Genomic DNA, 16,444 nt, shown 5'->3' with positions numbered 1-16,444 from the left:
GTCACTGTGTACATACATTACTGATCCTGAGTTACATCCTGTATTATACCCCAGAGCTGCACTCACTATTCTGCTGGTGCAGTAACTGTGTACATACATTACATTACTGATCCTGAGTTACATCCTGTATTATACTCCAGAGCTGAACTCACTATTCTGCTGGTGCAGTCACTGTGTACATACATTACTGATCCTGAGTTACATCCTGTATTATACTCCAGAGCTGCACTCACTATTCTGCTGGTGCAGTCACTGTGTACATACATTACTGATCCCGAGTTACCTCCTGTATTATACTCCAGAGCTGCACTCACTATTCTGCTGGTGCAGTCACTGTGTACATACATTACATTACTGATCCTGAGTTACATCCTGTATTATACTCCAGAGCTGCACTCACTATTCTGCTGGTGCAGTCACTGTGTACATACATTACATTACTGATCCTGAGTTACCTCCTGTATTATACTCCAGAGCTGCACTCACTATTCTTCTGGTGCAGTCACTGTGTACATACATTACATTACTGATCCTGAGTTATATCCTGTATTATACTCCAGAGCTGCACTCACTATTCTGCTGGTGCAGTCACTGTGTACATACATTACTGATCCTGAGTTACATCCTGTATTATACTCCAGAGCTGCACTCACTATTCTGCTGGTGCAGTCACTGTGTACATACATTACAGATCCTGAGTTACATCATGTATTATACTCCAGAGCTGCACTCACTGTGTACATACATTACATTACTGATCCTGAGTTACATCCTATATTATACTACAGAGCTGCACTCACTATTCTGCTGGTGCAGTCACTGTGAACATACATTACATTACTGATCCTGAGTTACCTCCTGTGTTATACTCCAGAGCTGCACTCACTATTCTGCTGGCGCAGTCACTGTGTACATACATTACTGATCCTGAGTTATCTCCTGTATTATACTCCAGAGCTGCACTCACTATTCTGCTGGTGCAGTAACTGTGTACATACATTACATTATTGATACTGAGTTACATCCTGTATTATACTCCAGAGCTGCACTCACTATTCTGCTGGTGCAGTCACTGTGTACATACATTACAGATCCTGAGTTACCTCCTGTATTATACTCCAGAGCTGCACTCACCATTCTGCTGGTGCAGTCACTGTGTACATACATTACTGATCCTGAGTTATCTCCTGTATTATACTCCAGAGCTGCACTCACTATTCTGCTGGTGCAGTAACTGTGTACATACATTACATTACTGAGTTACATTCTGTATTATACTCCAGAGCTACACTCACTATTCTGCTGGTGCAGTCACTGTGTACATACATTACATTACTGATCATGAGTTACCTCCTGTATTATACTCCAGAGCTGCACTCACTATTCTGCTGGTGCAGTCACTGTGTACATACATTACATTACTGATCCTGAGTTACATCCTGTATTATACTCCAGAGCTGCACTCACTATTCTACTGGTGCAGTCACTGTGTACATACATTACATTACTGATCCTGAGTTACATCCTGTATTATACTCCAGAGCTGCACTCACTATTCTGCTGGTGCAGTCACTGTGTACATACATTACTGATCCTGAGTTACATCCTGTATTATACCCCAGAGCTGCACTCACTATTCTGCTGGTGCAGTCACTGTGTACATACATTACTGATCCTGAGTTACATCCTGTATTATACCCCAGAGCTACACTCACTATTCTGCTGGTGCAGTCACTGTGTACATACATTACTGATCCTGAGTTACATCCTGTATTATACTCCAGAGCTGCACTCACTATTCTGCTGGTGCAGTCACTGTGTACATACATTACAGATCCTGAGTTACATCATGTATTATACTCCAGAGCTGCACTCACTGTGTACATACATTACATTACTGATCCTGAGTTACATCCTATATTATACTACAGAGCTGCACTCACTATTCTGCTGGTGCAGTCACTGTGAACATACATTACATTACTGATCCTGAGTTACCTCCTGTGTTATACTCCAGAGCTGCACTCACTATTCTGCTGGCGCAGTCACTGTGTACATACATTACTGATCCTGAGTTATCTCCTGTATTATACTCCAGAGCTGCACTCACTATTCTGCTGGTGCAGTAACTGTGTACATACATTACATTATTGATACTGAGTTACATCCTGTATTATACTCCAGAGCTGCACTCACTATTCTGCTGGTGCAGTCACTGTGTACATACATTACAGATCCTGAGTTACCTCCTGTATTATACTCCAGAGCTGCACTCACCATTCTGCTGGTGCAGTCACTGTGTACATACATTACTGATCCTGAGTTATCTCCTGTATTATACTCCAGAGCTGCACTCACTATTCTGCTGGTGCAGTAACTGTGTACATACATTACATTACTGAGTTACATTCTGTATTATACTCCAGAGCTACACTCACTATTCTGCTGGTGCAGTCACTGTGTACATACATTACATTACTGATCATGAGTTACCTCCTGTATTATACTCCAGAGCTGCACTCACTATTCTGCTGGTGCAGTCACTGTGTACATACATTACATTACTGATCCTGAGTTACATCCTGTATTATACTCCAGAGCTGCACTCACTATTCTACTGGTGCAGTCACTGTGTACATACATTACATTACTGATCCTGAGTTACATCCTGTATTATACTCCAGAGCTGCACTCACTATTCTGCTGGTGCAGTCACTGTGTACATACATTACTGATCCTGAGTTACATCCTGTATTATACCCCAGAGCTGCACTCACTATTCTGCTGGTGCAGTCACTGTGTACATACATTACTGATCCTGAGTTACATCCTGTATTATACCCCAGAGCTACACTCACTATTCTGCTGGTGCAGTCACTGTGTACATACATTACTGATCCTGAGTTACCTCCTGTATTATACTCCAGAGCTGCACTCACTATTCTGCTGGTGCAGTCACTGTGTACATACATTACTGATCCTGAGTTACATCCTGTATTATACCCCAGAGCTACACTCACTATTCTGCTGGTGCAGTCACTGTGTACATACATTACTGATCCTGAGTTACATCATGTATTATACCCCAGAGCTGCACTCACTATTCTGCTGGTGCAGTCACTGTGTACATACATTACATTACTGATCCTGAGTTACATCCTGTATTATACTCCAGAGCTGCACTCACTATTCTGCTGGTGCAGTCACTGGGTACATACATTACATTACTGATCCTGAGTTACATCCTGTATTATACTCCAGAGCTGCACTCACTATTCTGCTGGTGCAGTCACTGTGTACATACATTACATTACTGATCCTGAGTTGCCTCCTGTATTATACTCCAGAGCTGCACTCACTATTCTGCTGGTGGAGTCACTGTGTACTTACATTACTGATCCTGAGTTACATCCTGTATTATACTCCAGAGCTGCACTCACCATTCTGCTGGTGCAGTCACTGTGTACATACATTACATAACTGATCCTGAGTTACATCCTGTATTATACTCCAGAGCTGCACTCACTATTCTGCTGGTGGAGTCAATGTGTACATACATTACTGATCCTGAGTTACATCCTGTATTATACTCCAGAGCTGCACTCACCATTCTGCTGGTGCAGTCACTGTGTACATACATTACATAACTGATCCTGAGTTACATCCTGTATTATACTCCAGAGCTGCACTCACTATTCTGCTGGTGCAGTCACTGTGTACATACATTACTGATCCCGAGTTACCTGCTGTATTATACTCCAGAGCTCCACTCACTATTCTGCTGGTGCAGTCACTGTGTACATACATTACATTACTGATCCTGAGTTACGCCCTGTATTATATTCCAGAGCTGCACTCACTATTCTGCTGGTGCAGTCACTGTGTACATACATTACACTACTGATTCTGAGTTACATCCTGTATTATTCTCCAGAGCTGCACTCACTATTCTGCTGGTGCAGTCACTGTGTACATACATTACTGATCCTGCGTTACCTCCTGTATTATACTCCAGAGCTGCACTCACTATTCTGCTGGTGCAGTCAGTGTGTACATACATTACATTACTGATCCTGAGCTACCTCCTGTATTATACTCCAGAGCTGCACTCACTATTCTGCTGGTGCAGTCACTGTGTACATACATTACATTACTGATCCTGAGCTACCTCCTGTATTATACTCCAGAGCTGCACTCACTATTCTGCTGGTGCAGTCACTGTGTACATACATTACTGATCCTGAGTTACCTCCTGTATTATACTCCAGAGCTGCACTCACTATTCTGCTGGTGCAGTCACTGTGTACATACATTACATTACTGATCCTGAGTTACATCCTGTATTATACTCCAGAGCTGCACTCACTATTCTGCTGGTGCAGTCACTGTGTACATACATTACATTACTGATCCTGAGCTACCTCCTGTATTATACTCCAGAGCGGCACTCACTATTCTGCTGGTGCAGTCACTGTGTACATACATTACATTACTGATCCTGAGTTACCTCCTGTATTATACTCCAGAGCTGCACGCACTATTCTGCTGGTGCAGTCACTGTGTACATTCATTACATTACTGATCCTGAGTTACCTCCTGTATTATACTCCAGAGCTGCACTCACTATTCTGCTGGTGCAGTCACTGTGTACATACATTACTGATCCTGCACTGTTCCTATATTATACTCCAGAGCTGCACTCACTATTCTGCTGGTGGAGTCACTGTGTACATACATTACATTATTGAACTTGAGTTACATCCTGTATTATACTCCAGAGCTGCACTCACTATTCTGCTGGTGGAGTCACTGTGTATATACATTACATTACTGATCCTGAGTTACCTCCTGTATTATACTCCAGAGCTGCACTCACTATTCTGCTGGTGCAGTCACTGTGTACATACATTACATTACTGATCCTGAGTTACCTCCTGTATTATACTCCAGAGCTGCACTCACTATTCTGCTGGTTGGGTCACTGTGTACATACATTACATTACTGATCCTGCACTGATCCTATATTATACTCCAGAGCTGCACTCACTATTCTGCTGGTGGAGTCACTGTGTACATACATTACATTACTGATCCTGAGTTACATCCTGTATTATACTCCAGAGCTGCACTCACTATTCTGCTGGTGCAGTCACTATGTACATACATTACATTACTGATCCTGAGTTACATCCTGTATTATACTCCAGAGCTGCAGTCACTATTCTGCTGGTGCAGTCACTGTGTACATACATTACATTACTGATCCTGAGTTACATCCTGTATTATACTCCAGAGCTGCAGTCACTATTCTGCTGGTGGAGTCACTGTGTACATACATTACATTATTGATCCTGAGTTACATCCTGTATTATACTCCAGAGCTGCACTCACTATTCTGCTGGTGCAGTCACTATGTACATACATTACATTACTGATCCTGAGTTACATCCTGTATTATACTCCAGAGCTGCAGTCACTATTCTGCTGGTGCAGTCACTGTGTACATACATTACATTACTGATCCTGCACTGATCCTATATTATACTCCAGAGCTGCACTCACTATTCTGCTGGTGTAGTCACTGTGTACATACATTACATTATTGATCCTGAGTTACATCCTGTATTATACTCCAGAGCTGCACTCACTATTCTGCTGGTGCAGTCACTATGTACATACATTACATTACTGATCCTGAGTTACATCCTGTATTATACTCCAGAGCTGCAGTCACTATTCTGCTGGTGCAGTCACTGTGTACATACATTACATTACTGATCCTGCACTGATCCTATATTATACTCCAGAGCTGCACTCACTATTCTGCTGGTGCAGTCACTGTGTACATACATTACATTACTGATCCTGAGTTACATCCTGTATTATACTCCAGAGCTGCAGTCACTATTCTGCTGGTGGAGTCACTGTGTACATACATTACATTATTGATCCTGAGTTACATCCTGTATTATACCCCAGAGCTGCACTCACTATTCTGCTGGTGGAGTCACTGTGTACATACATTACATTATTGATCCTGAGTTACCTCCTGTATTATACTCCAGAGCTGCACTCACTATTCTGCTGGTGCAGTCACTGTGTACATACATTACATTACTGATCCTGAGTTACCTCCTGTATTATACTCCAGAGCTGCACTCACTATTCTGCTGGTGCAGTCACTGTGTACATACATTACATTACTGATCCTGAGTTACATCCAGTATTATACTCCAGAGCTGCACTCACTATTCTGCTGGTGCAGTCACTGTGTACATACATTACTGATCCTGTACTGATCCTGAGTTACATCCTGTATTATACTCCAGAGCTGCACTCACTATTCTGCTGGTGCAGTCACTGTGTACATACATTACTGATCCCGAGTTACCTCCTGTATTATACTCCAGAGCTGCACTCACTATTCTGCTGGTGCAGTCACTGTGTACATACATTACTGATCCTGAGTTACATCCTGTATTATACTCCAGAGCTGCACTCACTATTCTGCTGGTGCAGTCACTGTGTACATACATTACTGATTCCGAGTTACCTCCTGTATTATACTCCAGAGCTGCACTCACTATTCTGCTGGTGCAGTCACTGTGTACATACATTACATTACTGATCCTGAGTTACATCCTGTATTATACTCCAGAGCTGCACTCACTATTCTGCTGGTGCAGTCACTGTGTACATACATTACATTACTGATCCTGAGTTACCTCCTGTATTATACCCCAGAGCTGCACTCACTATTCTGCTGGTGCAGTCACTGTGTACATTACATTACTGATCCCGAGTTAGATCCTGTATTATACTCCAGAGCTGCGCTCACTATTCTGCTGATGCAGTCACTGTGTACATACATTACATTACTGATCCTGAGTTACATCCTGTATTATACTCCAGAGCTGCACTCACTATTCTGCTGATGCAGTCACTGTGTACATACATTACACTACTGATCCTGAGTTACATCCTGTATTATACTCCAGAGCTGCACTCACTATTCTGCTGGTGCAGTCACTGTGTACATACATTACTGATCCTGAGTTACCTCCTGTATTATACTCCAGAGCTGCACTCACTATTCTGCAGGTGCAGTCAGTGTGTACATACATTACATTACTGATCCTGAGTGACATCCTGTATTATACTCCAGAGCAGCACTCACTATTCTGCTGGTGCAGTCACTGTGTACATACATTACATTACTGATCCTGAGCTGCCTCCTGTATTATACTCCAGAGCGGCACTCACTATTCTGCTGGTGCAGTCACTGTGTACATACATTATTGATCCTGAGTTACCTCCTGTATTATACTCCAGAGCTGCACTCACTATTCTGCTGGTGGAGTCACTGTGTACATACATTACATTACTGATTCTGAGTTACATCCTGTATTATACTCCAGAGCGGCACTCACTATTCTGCTTGTGCAGTCACTGTGTACATACATTACATTACTGATCCTGAGTTACATCCTGTATTATACTCCAGAGCTGCACTCACTATTCTGCTGGTGCAGTCACTGTGTACATACATTACATTACTGATCCTGAGTTACATCCTGTATTATACTCCAGAGCTGCACTCACTATTCTGCTGGTGCAGTCACTGTGTACATACATTACATTACTGATCCTGAGTTACATCCTGTATTATACTCCAGAGCGGCACTCACTATTCTGCTTGTGCAGTCACTGTGTACATACATTACATTACTGATCATGAGTTACCTCTTGTATTATACTCCAGAGCTGCACTCACTATTCTGCTGGTGCAGTCACTGTGTACATACATTACTGATCCTGAGTTACCTCCTGTATTATACTCCAGAGCTGCACTCACTATTCTGCTGGTGGAGTCACTGTGTACATACATTACATTACTGATCCTGAGTTACATCCTGTATTATACTCCAGAGCGGCACTCACTATTCTGCTGGTGCAGTCACTGTGTACATACATTACATTACTGATCCTGAGTTACATCCTGTATTATACTCCAGAGCTGCACTCACTATTCTGCTGGTGCAGTCACTGTGTACATACATTATTGATCCTGAGTTACCTCCTGTATTATACTCCAGAGCTGCACTCACTATTCTGCTGGTGGAGTCACTGTGTACATACATTACATTACTGATCCTGAGTTACATCCTGTATTATACTCCAGAGCGGCACTCACTATTCTGCTTGTGCAGTCACTGTGTACATACATTACATTACTGATCCTGAGTTACATCCTGTATTATACTCCAGAGCTGCACTCACTATTCTGCTGGTGCAGTCACTGTGTACATACATTACATTACTGATCCTGAGTTACATCCTGTATTATACTCCAGAGCGGCACTCACTATTCTGCTTGTGCAGTCACTGTGTACATACATTACATTACTGATCATGAGTTACCTCTTGTATTATACTCCAGAGCTGCACTCACTATTCTGCTGGTGCAGTCACTGTGTACATACATTACTGATCCTGAGTTACCTCCTGTATTATACTCCAGAGCTGCACTCACTATTCTGATGGTGCAGTCACTGGGTACATACATTACATTACTGATCCTGAGTTACATCCTGTATTATACTCCAGAGCTGCACTCACTATTCTGCTGGTGCAGTCACTGTGTACATACATTACATTAAATTACTGATCCTGAGTTACATCCTGTATTATACTCCAGAGCTGCACTCACTATTCTGCTGGTGCAGTCACTGTGTACATACATTACATTACTGATCCTGAGTTACATCCTGTATTATACTCCAGAGCTGCACTCACTATTCTGCTGGTGCAGTCACCGTGTACATACATTACATTACTGATCCTGAGTTACATCCTGTATTATACTCCAGAGCTGCACTCACTGTTCTGCTGGTGCAGTCACTGTGTACATACATTACATTACTGATCCTGAGTTACATCCTGTATTATACTCCAGAGCTGCACTCACTATTCTGCTGGTGCAGTCACTGTGTACATACATTACATTACTGATCATGAGTTACCTCCTGTATTTTACTCCAGAGCTGCACTCACTATTCTGCTGGTGCAGTCACTGTGTACATACATTACTGATCCTGAGTTACATCCTGTATTATACTCCAGAGCTGCACTCACTATTCTGCTGGTGCAGTCGCTGTGTACATACATTACATTACTGATCCTGAGTTACATCCTGTATTATACTCCAGAGCTGCAGTCACTGTGTACATACATTACATTACTGATCCTGAGTTACCTCCTGTATTATACTCCAGAGCTGCACTCACTATTCTACTGGTGCAGTCACTGTGTACATACATTACATTACTGATCCTGAGTTACATCCTGTATTATACTCCAGAGCTGCACTCACTATTCTGCTGGTGCAGTCACTGTGTACATACATTACATTACTGATCCTGAGTTACATCCTGTATTATACTCCAGAGCTGCACTCACTATTCTACTGGTGCAGTCACTGTGTACATACATTACATTACTGATCCTGAGTTACATCCTGTATTATACTCCAGAGCTGCACTCACTATTCTGCTGGTGCAGTCACTGTGTACATACATTACATTACTGATCCTGAGTTACATCCTGTATTATACTCCAGAGCTGCACTCACTGTTCTGCTGGTGCAGTCACTGTGTACATACATTACATTACTGATCCTGAGTTACATCCTGTATTATACTCCAGAGCTGCACTCACTATTCTGCTGGTGCAGTCACTGTGTACATACATTACATTACTGATCCTGAGTTACCTCCTGTATTATACTCCAGAGCTGCACTCACTATTCTGCTGGTGCAGTCACTGTGTACATACATTACTGATCCGGAGTTTCCTCCTGCATTATACTCCAGAGCTGCGCTCACTATTCTGCTGGTGCAGTCACTGTGTACATACATTACTGATCCTGAGTTACATCCTGTATTATACTCCAGAGCTGCACTCACTATTCTGCTGGTGCAGTCACTGTGTACATACATTACATTAGTGATCCGGAGTTACATCCTGTATTATACTCCAGAGCTGCACTCACTATTCTGCTGGTGCAGTCACTGTGTACATACATTACATTACTGATCCTGAGTTACCTCCTGTATTATACTCCAGAGCTGCACTCACTGTGTACATACCTTACATTACTGATCCTGAGTTACATCCTGTATTATACTCCAGAGCTGCACTCACTATTCTGCTGGTGCAGTCAGTGTACATACATTACATTACTTATCCTGAGTTACATCCTGTATTATACTCCAGAGCTGCACTCACTATTCTGCTGGTGCAGTCACTGTGTACAGTCATTACTGATCCTGTATTACCCTCCAGAGCTGCGCTCACTATTCTGCAGACAGCTCTCAGTCTCACCGTGTAGTCGTACTTGTGTTTCAGGTTCCACCTGCAGATCGGACACTTCCCCTCGGGGTTCGGGGGTGCTGCACTCGGCTTCTCTTCTAGGATTCGTCCTTCCACCTGTAGGAGACGCGGTTTGATTTCAGCTCTTGCTATGATTTGTGCCGTCATTAAATGTGAACATTCCTTTCCATCCTGACATGGTCGGACCTCACAGCTGCGGTTTTGTTACTCTGCACTAGAGCATGCTGAGCTTCCTGACTGCAGGTAGAATGTATCAGAGCTGCTGTGGCGAAACATTGTAACAAACCCCCAACCTCCGCATAGTTCTGTAACAAACGTGGAGAGTACGCAGCTCTCCTGCTGACACCACTGGGCGCAGTGCCAACAACCCCCCAGCATCACCTGAAGTCACACCGCCGTCCTCCACCTCCCGGGGGTCACTGCTCTGGTCACATCCGGAGCAGCAGGCACCACTCTGCAGGGACAGAGCCGCAGCTCCGGGTGTGACCGCAGTGTGTGCACGCTGCTCTGCAGCTCCGCTCACATGACCAGGACTCACCGTCATCACCTTCCCGACCTTCACTTCAGTCACTGGGGAGAAAGCACAGGAGTCAGGTGACCGGAACAAGTAATCATCACAGTACCATCCGGTAACCATACAATCTAATAATGATGGGACGCCGCCTCCATCACACTCCCGCAGTCCTCTACGCTCTCTGTCTCTCTCGCACTCGCACTCCCCAAAGTCCGTCTCCCGCACTCCCCGCAGTCCGTCTCCCGCACTCCCCGCAGTCCGTCTCCCGCACTCGCACTCCCCGCAGTCCGTCTCCCGCACTCACACTCCCCGCAGTCCGTCTCCCGCACTCACACTCCCCGCAGTCCGTCTCCCGCACTCACACTCCCCGCAGTCCGACTCCCGCACTCACACTCCCGCACTCACACTCCCGCACTCACACTCCCGCACTCACACTCCCGCAGTCTCTCTCTCGCACTCACACTCCCGCAGTCTCTCTCTCGCACTCACACTCCCGCAGTCTGTCTCTCGCACTCACACACTCCCGCAGTCTCTCTCTCGCACTCACACTCCCGCAGTCTGTCTCTCGCACTCACACTCCCGCAGTCTCTCCTGCACTCTCACACTCCCGCAGTCTCTCCCGCACTCACACTCCCGCAGTCTCTCCCGCACTCACACTCCCCGCAGTCTCTCTCCCGCACTCACACTCCCCGCAGTCTCTCTCCCGCACTCACACTCCCCGCAATCTGTCTCACGCACTCACACTCCCCGCAGTCTCTCCAGCACTCACACTCCCCGCAGTCTGTCTCCCGCACTCACACTCCCGCAGTCTCTCTCGCACTCACACTCCCGCAGTCTCTCTCCCGCAGTCTCTCTCCCGCAGTCACACTCCCGCAGTCTCTCTCTCGCACTCACACTCCCGCAGTCTCTCTCTCGCACTCACACTCCCGCAGTCTCTCTCTCGCACTCACACTCCCGCAGTCTCTCTCTCGCACTCACACTCCCGCAGTCTCTCTCTCGCACTCACACTCCCGCAGTCTCTCTCTCGCACTCACACTCCCGCAGTCTCTCTCTCGCACTCACACTCCCGCAGTCTCTCTCTCGCACTCACACTCCCGCAGTCTCTCCTGCACTCTCACACTCCCGCAGTCTCTCTCTCGCACTCACACTCCCGCAGTCTCTCTCTCGCACTCACACTCCCGCAGTCTCTCTCTCGCACTCACACTCCCGCAGTATGTCTCTCGCACTCACACTCCCGCAGTATGTCTCTCGCACTCACAGTCCCAGTCTCTCTCCTGCACTCACACTCCCGCAGTCTCTCTCTCGCACTCACACTCCCGCAGTCTCTCTCTCGCACTCACACTCCCGCAGTCTGTCTCTCACACTCACACTCCCCGCAGTCTCTCCAGCACTCACACTCCCGCAGTCTCTCTCTCGCACTCACACTCCCGCAGTCTCTCTCGCACTCACACTCCCTGCAGTCTCTCCAGCACTCACACTCCCGCAGTCTCTCTCCCGCACTCACACTCACACTCCCGCAGTCTCTCCAGCACTCACACTCCCCGCAGTCTCTCCAGCACTCACACTCCCGCAGTCTCTCTCCCGCACTCACACTCACACTCCCGCAGTCTCTCCAGCACTCACACTCCCCGCAGTCTGTCTCCCGCACTCACACTCCCGCAGTCTGTCTCTCCAGCACTCACACTCCCCGCAGTCTGTCTCCAGCACTCACACTCCCCGCAGTCTGTCTCCCGCACTCACACTCCCCGCAGTCTCTCTCCCGCACTCACACTCCCGCAGTCTCTCTCCCGCACTCACACTCCCGCAGTCTGTCTCTCGCACTCACACTCCCGCAGTCTCTCTCTCACACTCACGCAGTCTCTCCAGCACTCACACTCACCGCAGTCTCTCTCGCACTCACACTCCCCGCAGTCTCTCTCGCACTCACACTCCCCGCAGTCTCTCCAGCACTCACACTCCCCGCAGTCTCTCTCGCACTCACACTCCCCGCAGTCTCTCTCCCGCACTCACACTCCCGCACTCACACTCCCCGCAATCTGTCTCACGCACTCACACTCCCCGCAGTCTGTCTCTCGCACTCACACTCCCCGCAGTCTCTCCAGCACTCACACTCCCCGCAGTCTGTCTCCCGCACTCACACTCCCCGCAGTCTGTCTCCCGCACTCACACTCCCAGCAGTCTCTCCAACACTCACACTCCCGCAGTCTCTCTCGCACTCACACTCCCGCAGTCTCTCTACCGCACTCACACTCCCGCAGTCTGTTTCTCGCACTCACACTCCCCGCAGTCTCTCTCCCGCACTCACACTCCCGCAGTCTGTCTCCCGCACTCACACTCCCCGCAGTCTCTCTCCCGCACTCACACTCCCGCAGTCTGTCTCCCGCACTCGCACTCCCGCACTCACACTCCCCGCAGTCTCTCTCCCGCACTCACACTCCCGCAGTCTGTCTCCCGCACTCACACTCCCGCAGTCTGTCTCCCGCACTCACACTCCCGCAGTCTGTCTCCCGCACTCACACTCCCGCAGTCCTCTCCTCGGGGCCCCCGGCGCCGCTGTCCCCCATTGCGGTCTCAGGATTTCCGGAGCTCGGAGCAGCCGCCGGGTGACAGAGGACAGCAGCGCACACGGAGCCGCCATGTTTCTCCGTCCCCGCAGTGACTTCCGCTTCCGGTCACGGTCTGAGCAGCGGCCGCCATGTTGGTTGTGGGCAGAGTGATCATGGAACAGGAGAGGCCGATGCTCCCAGAAGAGAACCGATTGTGCGGCGGATTATCGGGAGAATCTCTGCTCTCCTGACACAACATGGAGGGAAACACAGGAAAGGATGAAATAAACGATGTGTACTAATGTTGTGATGTGCTGCAGAGTGTGAGATGTGCTGCAGAGAAGATGTGCTGCTGGGGTGACGAGGCCAGTACTAGAAGAAGCAGGAGATCTTCGCCCTGGTAAGGCTATGTGCCCACGATGCAGAAATGTTCAGGATTTTTTCCTGAACGTTTCTGCATCTTCCTGGCAGGAAAAACGCATGCGGATTGGACATGCGGATTGTGCATGCGGATTGTGCATGCGGATTGTGCATGCGGATTGTACCTGCGGATTGTACCTGCAGATTGTACCTGCGGATTGTGCATGCGGATTGTCCGTGCGGATTGTCCGTGCGGATTGTACATGCGGATTGTGCATGCGGATTGTCCGTGAGGATTGTACATGCGGATTGTCCGTGAGGATTGTGCATGCGAATTGTACATGCGGATTGTGCATGCGGATTGTCCATGAGGATTGTGCATGCGGATTGTCCATGCGGATTGTCCATGAGGATTGTACATGCGGATTGTGCATGCGGATTGTCCATGAGGATTGTGCATGCGGATTGTCCATGCGGATTGTCCATGCGGATTGTGCATGAGGATTGTACATGCGGATTGTGCATGCGGATTGTCCATGAGGATTGTGCATGCGGATTGTCCATGAGGATTGTCCATGAGGATTGTGCATGAGGATTGTCCATGAGGATTGTGCATGCGGATTGTCCATGAGGATTGTCCATGCAGATTGTCCATGCGGATTGTGCATGCGGATTGTCCATGAGGATTGTCCATGCGGATTGTGCATGCGGATTGTCCATGAGGATTGTGCATGCAGATTGTCCATGAGGATTGTGCATGCGGATTGTCCATGCGGATTGTACATGCGGATTGTGCATGCGGATTGTCCATGAGGATTGTGCATGCGGATTATCCATGAGGATTGTGCATGCGGATTGTCCATGAGGATTGTGCATGCGGATTGTCCATGAGGATTGTGCATGCGGATTGTGCATGAGGATTGTCCATGCGGATTGTGCATGAGGATTGTCCATGAGGATTGTACATGCGGATTGTCCATGAGGATTGTGCATGCGGATTGTCCATGAGGATTGTGCATGCGGATTGTCCATGAGGATTGTCCATGCGGATTGTGCATGCGGATTGTCCATGAGGATTGTGCATGCGGATTGTCCATGAGGATTGTGCATGCGGATTGTCCATGAGGATTGTGCATGCGGATTGTCCATGCGGATTGTGCATGAGGATTGTGCATGCGGATTGTGCATGCGGATTGTGCATGAGGATTGTCCATGAGGATTGTCCATGAGGATTGTGCATGCGGATTGTCCATGAGGATTGTCCATGAGGATTGTGCATGCGGATTGTCCATGAGGATTGTGCATGCGGATTGTCCATGAGGATTGTCCATGCGGATTGTCCATGAGGATTGTGCATGAGGATTGTATATGCGGATTGTCCATGAGGATTGTGCATGAGGATTGTGCATGAGGATTGTGCATGCGGATTGTGCATGCGGATTGTCCGTGAGGATTGTGCGTGCGGATTGTCCATGCGGATTGTGCATGCGGATTGTCCATGAGGATTGTACATGCGGATTGTGCATGCGGATTGTCCATGAGGCTTGTCCATGCGGCTTGTGCATGAGGATTGTCCATGAGGATTGTACATGCGGATTGTGCATGCGGATTGTCCATGAGGATTGTGCATGCGGATTGTCCATGAGGATTGTGCATGCGGATTGTCCATGAGGATTGTCCATGCGGATTGTCCATGCGGATTGTGCATGAGGATTGTGCATGCGGATTGTCCATGAGGATTGTGCATGCGGATTGTCCATGAGGATTGTGCATGCGGATTGTCCATGAGGATTGTCCATGCGGATTGTGCATGAGGATTGTCCATGAGGATTGTCCATGCGGATTGTCCATGCGGATTGTGCATGAGGATTGTCCATGAGGATTGTGCATGCGGATTGTCCATGAGGATTGTGCATGCGGATTGTGCATGCGGATTGTCCATGAGGATTGTCCATGCGGATTGTACATGCGGATTGTGCATGCGGATTGTCCATGAGGATTGTGCATGCGGATTGTCCATGAGGATTGTGCATGCGGATTGTCCATGAGGATTGTGCATGCGGATTGTCCATGAGGATTGTGCATGCTGATTGTGCATGAGGATTGTCCATGAGGATTGTGCATGCGGATTGTGCATGCGGATTGTCCATGAGGATTGTGCATGCGGATTGTGCATGAGGATTGTCCATGAGGATTGTGCATGCGGATTGTCCATGAGGATTGTACATGCGGATTGTACGTGCGGATTGTGCATGAGGATTGTCCATGAGGATTGTACATGCGGATTGTCCATGAGGATTGTGCATGCGGATTGTCCATGAGGATTGTGCATGCGGATTGTGCATGAGGATTGTCCATGAGGATTGTGCATGCGGATTGTCCATGAGGATTGTGCATGAGGATTGTACATGAGGATTGTGCATGCGGATTGTCCATGAGGATTGTCCATGAGGATTGTGCATGCGGATTGTCCATGAGGATTGTGCATGCGGATTGTCCATGAGGATTGTCCATGAGGATTGTTCATGCGGATTGTCCATGAGGATTGTGCATGAGGATTGTATATGCGGATTGTCCATGAGGATTGTCCATGAGGATTGTACATGCGGATTGTGCATGCGGATTGTCCATG

General features: G+C 47.5%; 1 protein-coding gene across 1 annotated transcript in view; it reads right to left on the bottom strand.

The window, feature by feature from the left end:
* MRPS18A (mitochondrial ribosomal protein S18A) overlaps nucleotides 1–13,597 on the bottom strand; it is a 60,482-nt gene extending 46,885 nt beyond the window's left edge. The window contains exons 1-3 of the mRNA XM_073671673.1: nucleotides 13,424–13,597; nucleotides 10,931–10,962; nucleotides 10,384–10,488 (exon numbers count right to left, since the gene is read on the bottom strand). Of these exons, the coding sequence (XP_073527774.1) occupies nucleotides 10,384–10,488; nucleotides 10,931–10,962; nucleotides 13,424–13,544 (258 nt within the window). The 5' untranslated portion in view covers nucleotides 13,545–13,597. The remainder of the gene's footprint in view (nucleotides 1–10,383; nucleotides 10,489–10,930; nucleotides 10,963–13,423) is intronic.
* Nucleotides 13,598–16,444: the final 2,847 nt, after the last annotated feature.

This window comes from Phyllobates terribilis, unplaced genomic scaffold, assembly GCF_046119375.1.
Source record: "Phyllobates terribilis strain yellow unplaced genomic scaffold, ASM4611937v1 Scaffold_3__8_contigs__length_932513732, whole genome shotgun sequence".
Classification (NCBI taxonomy): domain Eukaryota; kingdom Metazoa; phylum Chordata; class Amphibia; order Anura; family Dendrobatidae; genus Phyllobates; species Phyllobates terribilis.
The sequence above is the reverse complement of the archived record's forward strand: the minus strand, read 5'-3'. Positions and strand labels throughout refer to the sequence as shown.